The sequence below is a fragment of the Heterocephalus glaber genome, unplaced genomic scaffold (genome assembly GCF_053883595.1).
Source record: "Heterocephalus glaber isolate CG9 unplaced genomic scaffold, H.glaber_assembly_v1.0 deba00000331, whole genome shotgun sequence".
NCBI classification, from domain to species: Eukaryota; Metazoa; Chordata; class Mammalia; order Rodentia; family Bathyergidae; genus Heterocephalus; species Heterocephalus glaber.
This window is the reverse complement of record NW_028258142.1, coordinates 65,437,983-65,453,845: the sequence shown is the minus strand read 5'-3', so window position 1 is coordinate 65,453,845 and position 15,863 is coordinate 65,437,983. Positions and strand designations below refer to the sequence as shown.

Below are 15,863 nucleotides of genomic sequence, written 5' to 3'. Positions count from 1 at the left end.
GATGTTTCAAGAAAGACAATAAAATCTAGTAATAAGTAGATACAAAAAATAGTATCTACCTGTAAAGTATTTTCTAAAATTTGGGGGGAAATTTTGGCTTCTGTTTTCTATTTGCAAAACAATTGATTGTTTTTTGTTGTTGCTCTAGCTGTACTTTAAAAGATTATACTCTAAAGTGATATATACCTGGGGTTATTTTTAAAGAGGCACTTGAAAGTTTACTATCATAATGTTATGCTGTTATATAATCAGACATGTAATGATTACATTTTGGAAAAGAAAAAAACTGGATATCTCCAAATATTTAAATAAAAATTCAAATTAGATTCTTGTATCCAATATAAATTCTGTTTTTTCTTTAACTGAGTTACTAAAGCCTGAATTTATGTTCTGCACAAGATCTGAAATGAAGGTTAAGTGACAGTAGCTGGCAGATAGGTTTGAGATAATTACAACATTCTTTAAAACTGTGAACTGTTAGACTATGTATGTTTTTCAAATTTAAAGCAATTAACAAGTCTTTAAGGTTGTTTCTGTGAAAGACTCATTTCCTCTGACCTGTCGTAAGTAAAAATATACCTGAAAAAAGAGTTAAACACGTCTCTAATTTTCAGTAACTAAAAAGTGTATTTATTTGTCTTAATATTCAGCCAGAACTTTAAAGTTTAAACAGATAAAAGTGCTTAGTTAAGCCCTGTCTACTATAGACCTGAAATTTCACTCAGCCAACCTAAAATTTTTTAAGGAAAAAGCTGAGAGATTCACTTAAGATTATCTGAAATAAAAATGGAAATAAACTTTACATCAACCTCTGTGGCTGGAGGGAGCTTCAGAAATGCAGAGATGCCCCAGCTTCAGAGTCTGGAAAAGTAAGGCTTTCTTTCCAATTCTGGTCAGAATAAACAGAAGGCTCAACGCCTGCTACTTCCTAAGTAGGGTTAGGGCATATTATAGAGAAGAGACAAAACTGTTATTTTTCCCTTGGAAAACTTGATTCATACACTTATCAGTGCCTGAAAAATTTAAGAATATGACATTTTCTTACAAAGCAGTCACCGCATGAGGAATTAAACAATGGAGTTACAATCCAAATATAGATGAATATAATTATATCAGTCATGCTTGCAATGTGCATTCCTCCAACTTGAAAAAAATCTGTTGTGTTCTGTTTCTAAAATATGAATTTCTAATGACACTCAGATCACGGATGGATTGATCACATACAGCTCCTTTAGACGCACCTTGGTGCTCAGGAACACCTTTGAGAAAGGTAAGCCTGATTCCACAGTAAGAGACTGTAAATATGACCCCTCCACCCAGTTTTGGTAACCATGAACTACTGAATGAATAGCTCAATTAAAAACTTTCAGGATAATTATTTGGCTCTGCCCCTACTCCCACCCAAAGCCACAGATTTATAATATAAAAACAGTATCATAAGCAGAAGGCTTATTTCAATTTTTATAGCTAAATGTTGTATGCTGAAGACTGGACACTTGGAGATACCCAGAAGCTAAACAATATTTACATATTACAAAGTTCAGAGATAAGAATGTCAGCCTATTTAAAAAAAAAAAAATTAACAAGTTTTCCTCTACTTAATTCTTCACTTTTAAATGATATTTATATGCACTTTGACATTCTTTTATTTGGAGCCATTATGACTCAGTAACTCATGACAACTGGGACCATAGTCAGAGAGATTCCAACATAGCTAATGGTGATGGCATTTCTCTAGGTAGCCTGGTATTTTAATCTATATATAGTTCAATTCAACCTGGGCAGCAAAGTCTATAAAGACTAAAGAGTTCAATGGAAAAACTTTTAAATGGGTTTTTATAAAAACATTACATTAATGAAGGGTACATAAGAAAGCAGACTAAAGACCTTGGGCATCCCCCCCAACCCCCAGGGGCCGACTTCCAGTTTTCTACACAAATAGGGTCTCCCACTGTGCTGTTCCAAACCTCTGTGGAGGTATAGGAATAGTCCAGAACCCAAACTGGAAAATTTGGTAGACTCACATAGTTCTCATTTATGCAAAGATATCTATAAACTGGTTTGAAAATAAGTTACTTATGTACAATACTTAATTGTAAATGTGACAGAAACCACTGGCTAAACAGGAGCACCTGATAAACTAATTACCTGAGTATGTCCTGTAAGAAGATATAAGTCTCTCCCCCCAATTTTCACTTGTATGTCCTGGGTCTGAATCTACAGAATGAGAAGAGACAGGAGAAAAGGAAAAACACACGAAGGGAAATACAGACTTCAACAAACCAACATTTTTCAAAAGACCATCAATCAGTTAGGCAAGGATCTATTGTTTTTCTGTAAGATTATTTTTAAGATAAAGCCAAAGTACATTTAAAACACAAGGTTGGCCAACACCTCAGATTTCAGTTCAACTGGATCTTAAAACTGAGAAATTCAACCATGTAGTTTCAGTAGTAGACATTACTGACACTGCTTATTAAAACACACCATCTTTTTTTGATGCTATATTTTAAAAAAATTTCTGAATTATGATAAAAGAGACAGGACTCTTATCACTGGTTTTCTGTATACAATCTGTCTTTGAAAAACCTGAATCACACTTGTTTCACGCGTGCTAAGCAACTCCAAACACAAAAGAACATTTTAGGCTAGAGTACCATTCTACACCTCACACCTTTCTATAAATTATATGTATTTCAAAAAATGAATTGCTACAGTGACTGCTACTGAAGACATCTTAGAATAAAAGCAGCTTAAATTAAAAAAACTAGCTTACCAGTTAAGAATATGGAATTCTGCCTAAAAATTCACTGCAGAGAAATAATATGGAAAACTGACTATGGCAATGTGGACAAAGCAGATGATTTTACTTTTAAACAATATGTCATTTCAATTTACAATAATAGTTTTGATCTTCATATACTCATTTGTGGATATACACCTCTCTTTCCAGGATCATTATTATAGACAGTATTCATGACATCAGAGAGGTATAAAGAACCAAATGTTGGAAAAAAAGACACCCAGTAACTCCTGAAAACAGTATTTGAAAAATTTAAAAATAAGACTAAAAGTTTAGTGATCAGAAGGTTCACTCAATCAAAAGAATGATCATTAGTAAAATGACATTTACACCAATTCTAAGGTAAGTGGTTAAATCAACTGAACACTTTCAACGGATATATACATTTCAAAATTGAAGGCATTAAGCGATCAAGTACACGAGTTCTATGAAAAATTAGTATTTGACATTTCATATAAAGACAAGCAAAAACTTTAAAATGTCTTCCATAGACTGCAAAGCAAACTGGCAACAATTATGTTCTATCATCATAACTGATCATAACGAATTGAAAGATCATATACGAAAAGATTAAAACAGAGGATAAAATGAACTTTCAATTATACCCATTAACATAAGGAAGCAGTTCAACAGTTTATCTAAATCTCCTTTGGGAAGTAACCAACTCATCCTGATTCCATGTACTCTTCAGCTTTTATTCAAAGCGTTTTTACATATGGGGCACTTGGATATGGATTCTATAAAGATTTATTTCAGGAACTGGAAAGTTTAAGCTTCCGTATCATGTCCCTTTACTACTTACTACTTCCTTCTACGTTATCCTGAGACTGGGTCTTAGGAAATTCCTGCTATGTCAGACTGATATAAAGCACCAAGTGCTAAGAGAGCAATTCTTTCCCTCATTTATAACCTTAAAGTAAGGAAACACAAAACCAATACTTGTATTTTAACAATCATTTTAAGGTTACTATGCTGTTTTAGGTTGTAAGAGAAGAAAATACCAAGAATGATTTTAAAAGTCTGCACCATATGTATCAGATTTTTATAATAAAACATCAGGAAGGGGGCAAACTGTAACAAATAATTGCAATGAAAATCACAGAAAGTGATTATTTTTATTAAGTAGAGCACTGACTTTATATGCTCCCTTAACATAGGTAGCAGAACATTTTAAAAAACTGCTTCTCTCTAAATTCATTTGAGGAGCATTAAGGTAAGTCCTTTAGTGGGATATAAAGCCTCAGGAAGTAGAACTAAGACTGGCTGGCAGCGGTTTGTTTATGAAATTCCAACATGTTCTACAACTGCCATCATGAGCTTCAGGAGCAGATCATATTGTGTCCCTTTGAATTTTATCATATCATCTAACAAGGCCATAAGAAAACACTGCAGTAAGCAAATAAGTAATGCTTACTAAGGGGAGACAATTAAAATGACGAACACTGCATCGTTATAGTTACTTAAATATGCATACGCAAATGCTGAAATACTACTGGTTTATCTGTAGGGACCATTAGATCTATCAAATACAGTATAAAGAAAAACATGTCCCCTAATGCTAATTGAGGTACAAGAACATTCATAAATTGCTGGAGGCTTTGTAACTATGATTATTTTGGAAAAACATGAAGAATCATAGAAATGGTTCACCCTTTTAACAAACAAAACCAAACCTCAGGGCATGCCACAAAGACAATCTGAAAAGACCCTCTTGATAGTATGTATTACACACAATGAGAGACTTGCAAATTTTTGAGTCTGGAGGCCAAGACAAGACTCCTTTTGCAGCCTCCAGAGAGCAGTAGCATACCTTCATGTTAAAGGGTCAGGGCATCCCACTAAGGGATTGTGGCTGTCCTGGACCAGAAAAGAAGCGTGGTATGACTGACAGAGGAGGGACAGCACTCATTGAGGCAGAAACTGCAATGATTATTAAAATGATAAAAGTTACCAGTTACTGATTACATTACAGTGGCAGATACTGTAAACCATCTACTCAATATTGGGTCTCCCTTTCTCATCAGGAATACTCCAACTATGATCAGAGTGACAATACACATAGCTAAAAGCAGCTGACTTTTTTTTTGGTACCGGGGATCGAACTTGGGTGGCGGAACCACTGAGCTAAATCCCCAGCCCAAGCACTTGACTTTTAAGACTCCCATGTACCTAGGGTAGCCTAACCAACAGGCAGAAGTTACCAGGAATGTTACTTCATCAATAAAAAGGCCATATATCTCACTGGGAAAAAGATACTTTTGTCCATGGTCCTTCTACTTTCTGCCAAGAAGTAGCAGCAATTTTGTGACTATAACTCAAAATACTTAAGGACAATGCCCATGTATGAGCTTAGGGGGCAGAGCAGAAAAAGGATATGAACCCAGTCCCACATAGCATTACTAAGCAGCTATACCAATTCTGGACTGCTTATGCTCGCCTCTCCCTTCTTACTACATTAAGTTTAAAAATTCCTCTCTGGGGCTGGAGATTTAGCTCAGTGGTTCCACAGCCTGTACCGCAGGTGCAAGGACCCGAGTTCAATCCCTGGTACCAAAAAATAATAATAATAAAATTCCTATCTGTTTAAACCAGTATTGATCTATTTTCTTTAATATTCAATTAATGTATCACAAAGTGAATTTACATGTTACATCACCTAAAGGTCACAATTCTCTGAAGCTGAGATTACATGTAAATGAGTAAATTGAGACTTACAACAAAGAATTCAAATTAACTAGGCATGGTGCTGCATGGCTGTCATCCCAGCACCCTGAGGCAAGAGAATGGCAAGTTCCAATCCAATCTAGACAATTTAATGACTTAGACTCTGTCTCACCAAAAAGAGAAAAGAAAAAAAAGGAGGAGGACACAGCTTAGTGGAAAGGCCCTGGATCCAATCCCCAGTACCATAACAAGAAAAAACAAACAAGACAAATTATCTGACCAGAGCCTGTAGGGGGCTGAGCAAGGACCCAACAATAATCACATTCTAAAATCTTTTGACAGCCTAAAGTATAAATAATTTAAAGAGCAAAATAAAAGATAATGAGACAGGAAGATAGATCTTTTGCAAATCAGAAGATGACCAAGAAGGAGAGAGTTAGAGGGGAGGGGCTGTGAGACTAATTAAGATGCGTCATATACAGGCACCACCTCCCCACAGTAAAAAACCAAATCTTTGATAATCAACACTGGCTATTATTTACTTCTATTATAACTATAATAACTAATCTGATCAAGGTCCTAGAGCAGGAGAGTTTGAAAATAAACTTCAAAATCTAAAAATAAGTGATAAAGCAGGATACTATAATAGATGTTAAGAAATATCTTCCAGATAAGTAGTTGCTTTTAGAGTTCCATGGGTCCAGTAGGTCATCACTGTTTCTTTTTTGTTTTGTTTTTTGTTTTTTGGTACCAGGGATCAAACTCAGGTCCTTGTGCTTGCGCAGCAGGCAGCGAAACAACTGAGCTAAATCCCAGGCCCCATCGCTGTTTCTTAATATCCCCTAGTTACAGGGATTCTCTAACAGGACAGGACAACATGGAAGAGATACCAGAATGATGTAAACAAATATGCTGGCAATTTCTGAAAAATAATTCAGAATGAACAGTGCTAGGATGCAGCAACACGGATCCACTGGCATGACTTCAAATTATGCTATAATTTGTTCCAAATTTCATCTGCAGTCAACCACTTACTCTTCTACATAGCATTTCTTTAAAAAAAATTAATAAATACTAAGTAATTGAAAATTTAGAAAGTTAACCACTTACCAGTCCAATTATTTAAAGACAGGATGACCAAAATTTGCACATTTTTTGGGTTAATTTTTATAAAATAATACAACAGGAAATACAAAAATTACAATTTTATCAAATTTATTCAAAGATTAGATTTCACTAGAAACAAACATCAAAGATGAATAGGGGCTGGGGATTTAGCTCAGTGGTTCTGCCACCTGCCCTGCAGGTGCAAGGACCTGAGTTCGATCCCCAGTACCAAAAATAAATAAATAAATAAATAAATAAGATGAATAAAATGTTCTAAATAAAAAGGTATGCACTGAACAGTAGATATGGAACAAACAGATGTACGAGTGTATCTTGTACAAACAAGACCCAACTGGTCAAAATAACACCTGCCCAAGCTACGCTTGGGATAGTCAGAACATAAATAAATGAGCTGCCCAAGGGACGCTCGAGCTTAGCTGTTAGGTGGTTAATGACACACTAGGTCAGCGATGGCGAGCCTTTTAGAGCTCCCAATGATATAAACAGCCCACTGTGGCACACGTGCCACAGGTTCGCGACCACTGCAGCAGGCTATCACAAATGGACACTAAGAACCCTCATTTAGTTTATAGCATTACTGGTGACTTTCGGGACCTGTGCTCTTTGCTTGGACAATGACATGAATACATCTTTAAAAAGTCCTTATTTTGTGAAAATAATATATATTTATTATTTTTACAATTTTAGGTATAGAATTTTTGGTACAAAAGGTGCAAAGAATAAAGTAGTAACAAATTTTCCAAACTTTCGAAATAAAGTATAAACATCTGGTGAACATTATTCCAAACATCCCTCTAAATATATACAAAGACAGAGGAACTGGTAGAGATAAGAAGTAAATTTTTTTTTTTTTGGTACCAGGGATCGAACTTGGGTCCTTGCACTTGCGATGCAGGCGGCGGAACCACTGAGCTAAATCCCTGGCCCTATAATAAGTAAATTTATGCAAAAAAGGAAAATAATAATTAATTTTATTTTAATCCAACATAAAAAAGAAACTAAAGGAACTGCTTTTTCTCTGTAAGAGACAGCATACACTAAAATATAAACATATGTCAAAATGTTTAATCGCTGTTTTTTGTTTTGTTTTGTTTTCTTGAGACAGGGTCTCACTACATAGTTGAGACTGGCCCTGAACTCACTATGTAGCCCAGGCTGGCCTCAAACTCCTGATGATCCTCCTGCCTCAGCCTACATAGTGCTGGGATTATAGGTGTGCGCCACCACACCGGCTAATCACTTTTTTTTCTTTTTGGGGTCAGGTTACTGGGGATGGAACTAGGGACACCTTGTGTTTGTGAGGCAGGCAGCTGCACCACTGAGCTAAATGCCCAGCCCCTGGACTAATCACTTTTTAAAACCATACATTTCAGTTACACAGTATCAGCTAAGGCCCTGTTGCAAGGGAAGAGGAGCTGAGTTGCATTAACACTTCCTTTTATTTCTCCATCCCATTCTTCTACTTTACCAAGTTAGGGTTTGTAACATTTTTATTTTGTTACGGACCCAAAATAGATGAACTAAGTTTAGGTTTAGCTCCTAGAGTGAAGAAGTCTTTTATATTTAAGGAATTTTATCTTTAATATGCTGTGGGTACACATATAAACATGTAAATATAACTTAATGCAATGAAACAGTATACATTGTTTGTGTAATCTAGTTTTTCACTTCCAATACATGAACATCTTCCCATATCATGTATTCTATAATGTTACTTTTAAGGGTGAAAATCACATTTTCTCATTGGACCCACCATAATTTAATTTACTTTTATCACATGACACTATTTTCCTGGTTCTGTGAATGGAGGAGGAATTTTGTTATTATAAACAAAGCTGACATAAACATTCTTGAATATAAATTTTTGCTCTAATCAATATTTATTTATAAAAACTAAATGCCAAAAGAAAGTAAAATGGTAAGACACTCAGTTTGGGATATATGTTATATTTATCACCAAGAAGGTAATTCTTATCATTCATTTATTTTTAAGGTATTTCTATAATTTACAAAACTAAATTCCTATTTATAACTCATGATGAGTACAATTTAACCAGTAATTTTGTTAATCAGTATTTCTTTATCATTGATACATTCTTTCACATTTCTTTGCTACCTGTAGTTCTGCTATTCTGAGAGAACTGATACGTATCTTTGGTCCGTTTTTCTTTTCATATTTAGGAGACTTTTAGTACACATATTGAGTTGTCATAAATGTACATATCCCCTTCTATGTCTTTACCACTGTTTTAGCTATTAGTTTAAACTACAACACACTCCATTAAAAATAGATCAATGCCAAGTATGGAGTCTGATGCTATAATTATCTTTCATATGGAATATATCACTTAATGTACCCTGAGTTCTATCTCATTCTTTTATTTTTTTTTGGTACCGGGGATCGAACTCAGGTCCTTGACCTTGCACAGCAGGGAGTGGAACTACTGAGCTAAATCCCCGGCCCACTTCTTTTTATTTTTTTGGGTGCCGGAGATCAAACTTGGGACCTTGTGCTTGCAAGGCAGGCAGTGGAACCACTGAGCTAAATCCCTGGCCCTGTATTTCATTCTTTTTAATAATAAAAATAAAAGACAGTTAAATGGTAAATAACACATTCTGATTTGGGCCTAGGGAAATTCTTTACGATTTGATTATATGTAGCATATAAAACCAAAGTCTTTATCTATTATTTACTAAAATATATAAATTCAGCCTAACAAAAATATATGTCTTAGTATACATACGTCTTAAATACACCAAAAGTTTACATGATGGTATGTAAATTTTCTTAAGAAAGAGAAATTTTCTTAAAGAATGAAAGCCATAACATGCCACTAAATGCCAATGTTGCAAAAATTTTACGGGGGGGGGGGAGAAACGCGTAATCCAATTGTTAAACTATGAATTACATTATATTTATTCAGTGCCTAAATTCCTGTCTTTCTAAGTAATAGTTTCTCCTTAATTTTACTCTAAAGAAAAGAGAAACTATCCAAAATGACAAAGGCTCACAGGAAGCTTATTATTTTGAAACTTTATTCCTAAGAAATGCTAATACTCCACTGCCTGCCTCGCAAGCTTAAGGTCCCAAGTTCGATCTCCCGTACCAAAAAAAAAAAAAAAAGAAATGCTAATACTTAAGTTTATCAAAATCTCTTCCTAGAGAAGTACCACTGTCCCTGGCAAATAAAATCTGGGTAATGTAGGTGTAGGCCCGGGGATTTAGCTCAGTGGTTTCGTCGCCTGCTGCGCAAGCACAAGGACCTGAGTTTGATCCCCAGTACCAAAAACAAAAACAAAACAAAAACAAAATCTGGGTAATGTAATTAAAAAATGAACAGCAAAGAGACTTCCAAGGAGAAAATATGAGAAGAGCTAATTCTTAAAACAGGTATCTGAAACCACACACAGGTATGCATCACCTAACAAGGAGGATACGCTCTGATGAATGTATCATCCTGCAATGCACATTACCGAATGGACTCACACAATCGAAGATGGCTACAATATCACTAGGTGACATAGCTTATGGGACCACCACTGTACGTACATGCGGCCTGCTGTTGCCTGACATTACCTCCTGGCCTATGGTGACTGTAATTACCTTCTTCTCAGCTAGTGACCTAGAAATAGCTTCAGAATATCACACATGGATAAGGAGAGCCATACTTCAGTTAAATAAACAGTGTAACTTAAAATGAAGAGAGTACCTAATTTCTTAATCACTGCAAGAAGAGTCTTAGAAGTTTAAAAATATCATGAGTATTTAAGAACAATTTTCAACTCAAACACAAAGAGGAAAACACACAACAGGTGACCTATGTGATGAATGCTTATCCTCAAAATTACATGAGGTCAATGCAACATTAACTTTCTGTGGAGAAAATTAAAACATTTCAAAGGAAGTTTACTATTTTATGCAATATGTTTTATGAATAAAACATCTGTGACAAATACATAATATTCAAGTCTATGTCGGTTTCAAGAAATGATCAGTTCAGGGTTAAAGCACAAGCTAGTAAATTATTAGCAGTAAGAATTCATCTTTTATGAGTCACTAGGATTGACTGATCTCAAGTTTCAGCTTACGTTATAAAGAGTAGAGAAACAAAAGCACTATGAACAGCACTGAAGCAAGTTAAGTGTCAGTTAAATGTGCCCCCCCATTCTAATTCATTTCTGAATATAAAATGCCTAAACTTCTTTGGTGTGTCCAACAGGTCCACAAAAACTCAACTTTTTCTCAATCTACCATATCCTAGCAAATTTTCATCACTAGACTGCTTCCCCCAAAAATTAAGTTCTGAAATTGGTAAGAAATTTATAATAAACATTAAGAGAGTGAGAAACAAAGCAAATTGTTTTCTTTCATCTCTGGTTAGACAGCACATAAATGACAACCCTTAAATACTGAAATACAAGTATTTATCCATAAGGTGGGGTATCAAGAGAAAAAGTATGTATGAAAGAAAAAAAGAAGACCATAGTAAGAAAATGATTAGAATTCTACCAGAAAGTAACAAATTATTCTACCTGTGTCTGAATCTCGTTCTTCATTTCTTGATGGGCTAATAGTAAAAGGAAGTTTACGTTTCATGGATGATTTCTCTTTCATTTCCTTGCCCGCATCACTTCGATCAATTTTTTGAGTTTTGCTGTAGGATGCAATCTTATCTTTACTCTATTAAGAAAATCAAATAGGAATAAAGCCATATAAATATTAGCTAAGCAATGTAGTACTTAAAAACTCATTAAGGGAATTTTCAAACAGACAAAAATAGAGAAGGATATTACAAACCATCACTGTATTCACCTGCAAATATCCAGCTATAACAATAACATTTCTGCCAACTTGTTTCCTATTTCCCTGCTTTTACTTAGTAACAATTTAAAAGTAACACTAAAATAATATATCATCTTGAATATAAGAATACCACATGCCTGGGTATGAATAATCTAGATGTATCACAATTAATAAATATATAAATCTGAAAGTGCAATTCTGGATTGAATGAAGACTGTGTTTTATTAAAAGCTCATAATTGACACCCCCCGCCCCCTTTTGAGACAGGGTCTGCTATAAAGTCCAGGCTGGCCTTGAACTGGCAGTGACTCTTCTGTCTTAGCTTCCAGAATGCTAAGATTAAAGGCATGCGCCACCACACCCAGCTACAGGTGACCCTTTTTATCCTTGGCTTCTGCATCCTCAAATTCCACTGGCCACACACTGGAAATACTTGAAAAAGAAAAAACAAAAAAACTGCGCCTGTAATAAGCATGTATAATTTTCTGTCATTATTCCCCGAAGAGTGGAATCTAACAACTATTTGCATAGCATTTCCATTATTAGGTATTATAAGTAATCTTGAGATAATTTAAAGGCTCTGGGAGAAGACATGTGCAAGTGATGGGCCAGTATCTCACCACTGTGTATAAGAGGCTTGAACACCGGTGGGGCTTTGGTATGGGGGACGTCTTGGATCTGAGCCCCAGCACATACCCGACTACACAACTACCTGCACTACAAGTTCTTTTTGTTTGTTTTGTTCTGCAGCACTGGGGCTTAAACCCAGAGCCTGCACACCAGCTGAATACCCTTCTTCTTTTAAGACAAAGTCTTGTTGGGCGCTTCAGGTGGAGCGGTAACTTGTGATCCTCAGGCCCTACCCTCCCAGTACTGGAACACAGGCAGACACCACCACTTCCAGCTTCACCAGAAGCTCTAAGAGGTAACTGAGCTAGCAGTATTAGCACCTGGGAACTTCCTAGAAATGCAAATTCTTGGGCTCCACCCCAGACCTACTGAATTAGAGCGTCCAGTGCCCAGTGATCTGTGGGAATAATCCTTTCAGTGATTCTGATGCACAGTGAAGTTTGGAATCACTACTTTTATCAATGAAGATTAAATATACCTGAATCACAGGAACCAAAGGAAAATCTAGTTCGGTCAAAGATTAGAATCTTACTTCTTAAATCAGAGGCATAAGAATACATTGCTAATTCAACTCAGAAAAGGAAAAAATATATCAAATAAAAATATGCACTCACTCAGTCAGGTGAAGTATCCTACTCTCCCGGTTTGTAGCTGTAACCTGGCACCCAACCGGTACAACTTATCTAAACGGGGCTATGACAACTCCTTTGTGAAAAATGAGCTTGATGCTAAGAACTAAGTCACATCACCTTAGTAGCAGAGCTTAAAAGAATACTCTGAACCAAGATAATAAACAATATTTATCCTAACTGTAGTCTCAGAAGCAGCTTAAAAGTAGATGGATGCTCTAAAGGATCTAGCTTTCAACCCAAGCCGAAAAATGAACAAATAGGGGGAAGAAGGAGGATACTCTTTTTCGAAGATATAGACTCCATCAATAAAAGCAAAGGTGGTTCTAAGAGAACAACAATAAATTTATGGCAAGTTTAATTAGGAAAATGAGATAGAAAAGTGACAAAGACTGGAACTGAGCTCCAGAGGAAGCCCCAGAGGGAATATTAAGAAGTTACAAAAGAATGTTTCATGTTCACACCATTAAAAGTTCTTAAAGGCTAGAAAAATGGATAATTTTCTTAGAAAACATGCTTCACTAAAACTTGGTTTATGAAGGGGGAAAAAGCCTGAAACCCATGGCAAAAGATTCATATTTAGAAAGGTATGTACCCTGATGATTTTCTAAGAGTTTTAACAAAAAAATTTCAAAGAACAAGTATTTCTCATTTCACATATACAATACTACAACAAAGCAATAGTATTCAGAAGCTACCCAATCCATCTCAGAAGTCTAAATTAAACTGATATCAAACAGCAAGATAGAAAATTATAAATAAAATCCATTTATGAACAGAAATGTAAAAATCCTAAGCAAACTATTATATCAAACTCAGTATCTTAGAAAGTAACATACCACAATCAAGCAGGGTTCATCCAGAGAATGCTAGGATAGTTCTGTTAGAAAATCTCAAGACAATCCATTTTATCATAAGATTAAAGAAAAACCATATAATGATCTTAATAGGTGACAAGAAAAACATCTTAAATTCTGTATTTATTCATGATAAATTTATTTGCAAATTAGTAAGAGAATGTGACTTCCTTATCTATTAACTGGTACAGATTACTGAAAAATAAAAACACTGTATCATTTTATTTTCGAGCTTTAAAGTGAAAACCTTGGGTTGTTTTTCATTTCTGTCAACAAAATAAAGCTTTCCACGTAAGTGTTCTGCTTACGAGACTATATTTTTGTGTGTGTGTGGTTCCGGGGATGGAACTCAGGACCTTGCGCTTGCCAGGCAGGTGCAGCGCCACTAAGCTACATCCCCAGGCCACAAGACTATTTTTATTTTTATTTTTTTGTTTTGTTTTGTTTTTCTGGTACCGGGGATTGAACTTAGGTCCTTGTGCTTGCAAGGCAGGCAGCGGAACCACTTAGCTAAATCCCCAACCCTAACGAGACTATTTTTAAATCCAAGTTTTATTATTTTTTTCCAAAATTCTATGATTATTCAGGTATGATAAGGCAAACAGATGAAGGCATGACTTTCACTGAGAAGATGCCAGGCCACACTATACAGAGAAGTGAGTCCCTCAAGAAGGGAGAGAGCAGAAATGTGTACAAAGCCTTTATTGTGTTTCCCAGGAAAGACAAGCAGGCCTAGGATTTGCCTACTTTCCACAAGACAGAGAGCAATGGGACATAGGGGGTGTTTCTCCAGCCGTCCACTTCAAGGATTTGTGGTAATTCGAGTAGGGTAATAGTGGCCCAGATTGTGAGGAGGGCCCATGAAGGTGGTGGCTGAGGTGTGGGCTTTCGATCAATTTGTACAAGAAGGTATGCTCACCCTATGAGTATGTACAATTTTTATGTTTTCATTTGTCTTAAAATAAATTCAAATTTCCTGTTAAAAAAAAAAAGAAGGTGTGCTCACAAGAGATCGTTCATTATCTCTTGGAATTACTAGCCCTGGGAAGGGACAGTAGTATCTCAAGGGCCAGCTAAGCCACAGCCATGTATTGGAAGATGATACTGCCAGGATAGCAACACTATCCAAAATGAGTTAAGGTTCAATAAAATTCCTATCAAAAGCCTAGCAGGAATTCCTTGCAGATCTGCTATTTTATAAAAACTGACAAAGTAATCCTAAAATTTATATGGCCATGATAAGGACCCTGAATAGCCAAAACAATTTGGAAAAGAGCACAGTTTGAAAACTTACCCTTCTTGGGTTTGAAAGCAGTTTTGAGTCGCCTGGAGGTGGGGCCGGAATGGGGACTGACTGCAAATGTGCGAGAAGGGTCTTTTTACAATGAGAGAACTGCTCTAAAACTGGCTGTGAGAACGGCTGCACAGATCTCTCAGCTAAAACTGGGAACATCTCAGACATCCTGCAGTAATAAATGGCTTTTAAAAAGGCTTTTAAAAAACTAAAAAATTCAAAGATACGTATAAAAACAAATAAGGAGAGACCAGAGATACTGACACAAGTTAGGAGACAAATGTAGAAGTCCAAATAAAGGTTCTGAGTATTTAAACAGGAATGGAGATGGACAGGGTAAGAAGAGGGAAGGGTCACCAGCAATGATCACTAACAACAAAAACTGCTGACCCGTACTGAGCATGTACTATGTGTCAAGCCTTGTGTTAAGCGTAATTTGCCATTTCTCTGTAATAATTCTTTTTTTTGGTACCGGGGATCGAACTCAGGTCCTTGAGCTTTCGAGGCAGGCGGCAGAACCACTGAGCTAAATCCCCAGCCCAAGAGCTTTTTTTTTTTTAAACCTGGGGCTTCCACACCGCGCTACAGCCTCGGCCCTTTTTTTTTTGGTACTGGGGATCGAACTTGGGTCCTTGTGCTTGTGAGGCAGGTGATGGAACTACTGAGCTAAATCCCTGGCCCTCTCTGTAATAATTCTTTAAGGTACTGCTGCCTTCTACTACCGAGAGAGACACCAAGGACATATAAGTTAGGTCTACCCATAAGGTACAAACCTGGAAAATGGAATAACTATTGTGTACGTGTGTTTTGCCACCAAGGGCTTGAGGATGGGGGAAGAAATGCCAAATGACTATGAGACCTTAAAGGGTTTTTTTGGTCCTCTCTCAATGATTATTTCTTAACTGCACTATATTAGTAGTTGTGTTTTACTTAGTAATTGTAGTCATCTTAGGGAGTGCAAAACAATTTGTATCCTGAGGAATCCAATTTATTTTTAAAGGGCATAAGTAAATGGTTTGGATTTGCCTGATGCTATAGTTTGGATCTAGAATGT

General features: G+C 36.1%; 1 protein-coding gene across 8 annotated transcripts in view; it reads right to left on the bottom strand.

Annotated features, from left to right (window-relative positions):
* Positions 1-15,863, bottom strand: part of Ankrd12 (ankyrin repeat domain 12) — a 91,471-nt gene that overhangs the window by 52,509 nt on the left and 23,099 nt on the right. For 5 of the 8 annotated variants that reach the window (XM_004853226.4, XM_021265244.2, XM_021265245.2 and 2 more), the window contains exons 3-4: positions 11,129-11,276; positions 2,149-2,217 (exon numbers count right to left, since the gene is read on the bottom strand). In XM_004853226.4, the coding sequence (XP_004853283.1) occupies positions 2,149-2,217; positions 11,129-11,276 (217 nt within the window). Of the gene's footprint in view, positions 1-803; positions 929-2,148; positions 2,218-11,128; positions 11,277-15,863 lie in introns of those variants that run through there. The other 3 variants (XM_021265246.2, XM_021265247.2, XM_004853227.4) reach the window with 3 other exon arrangements.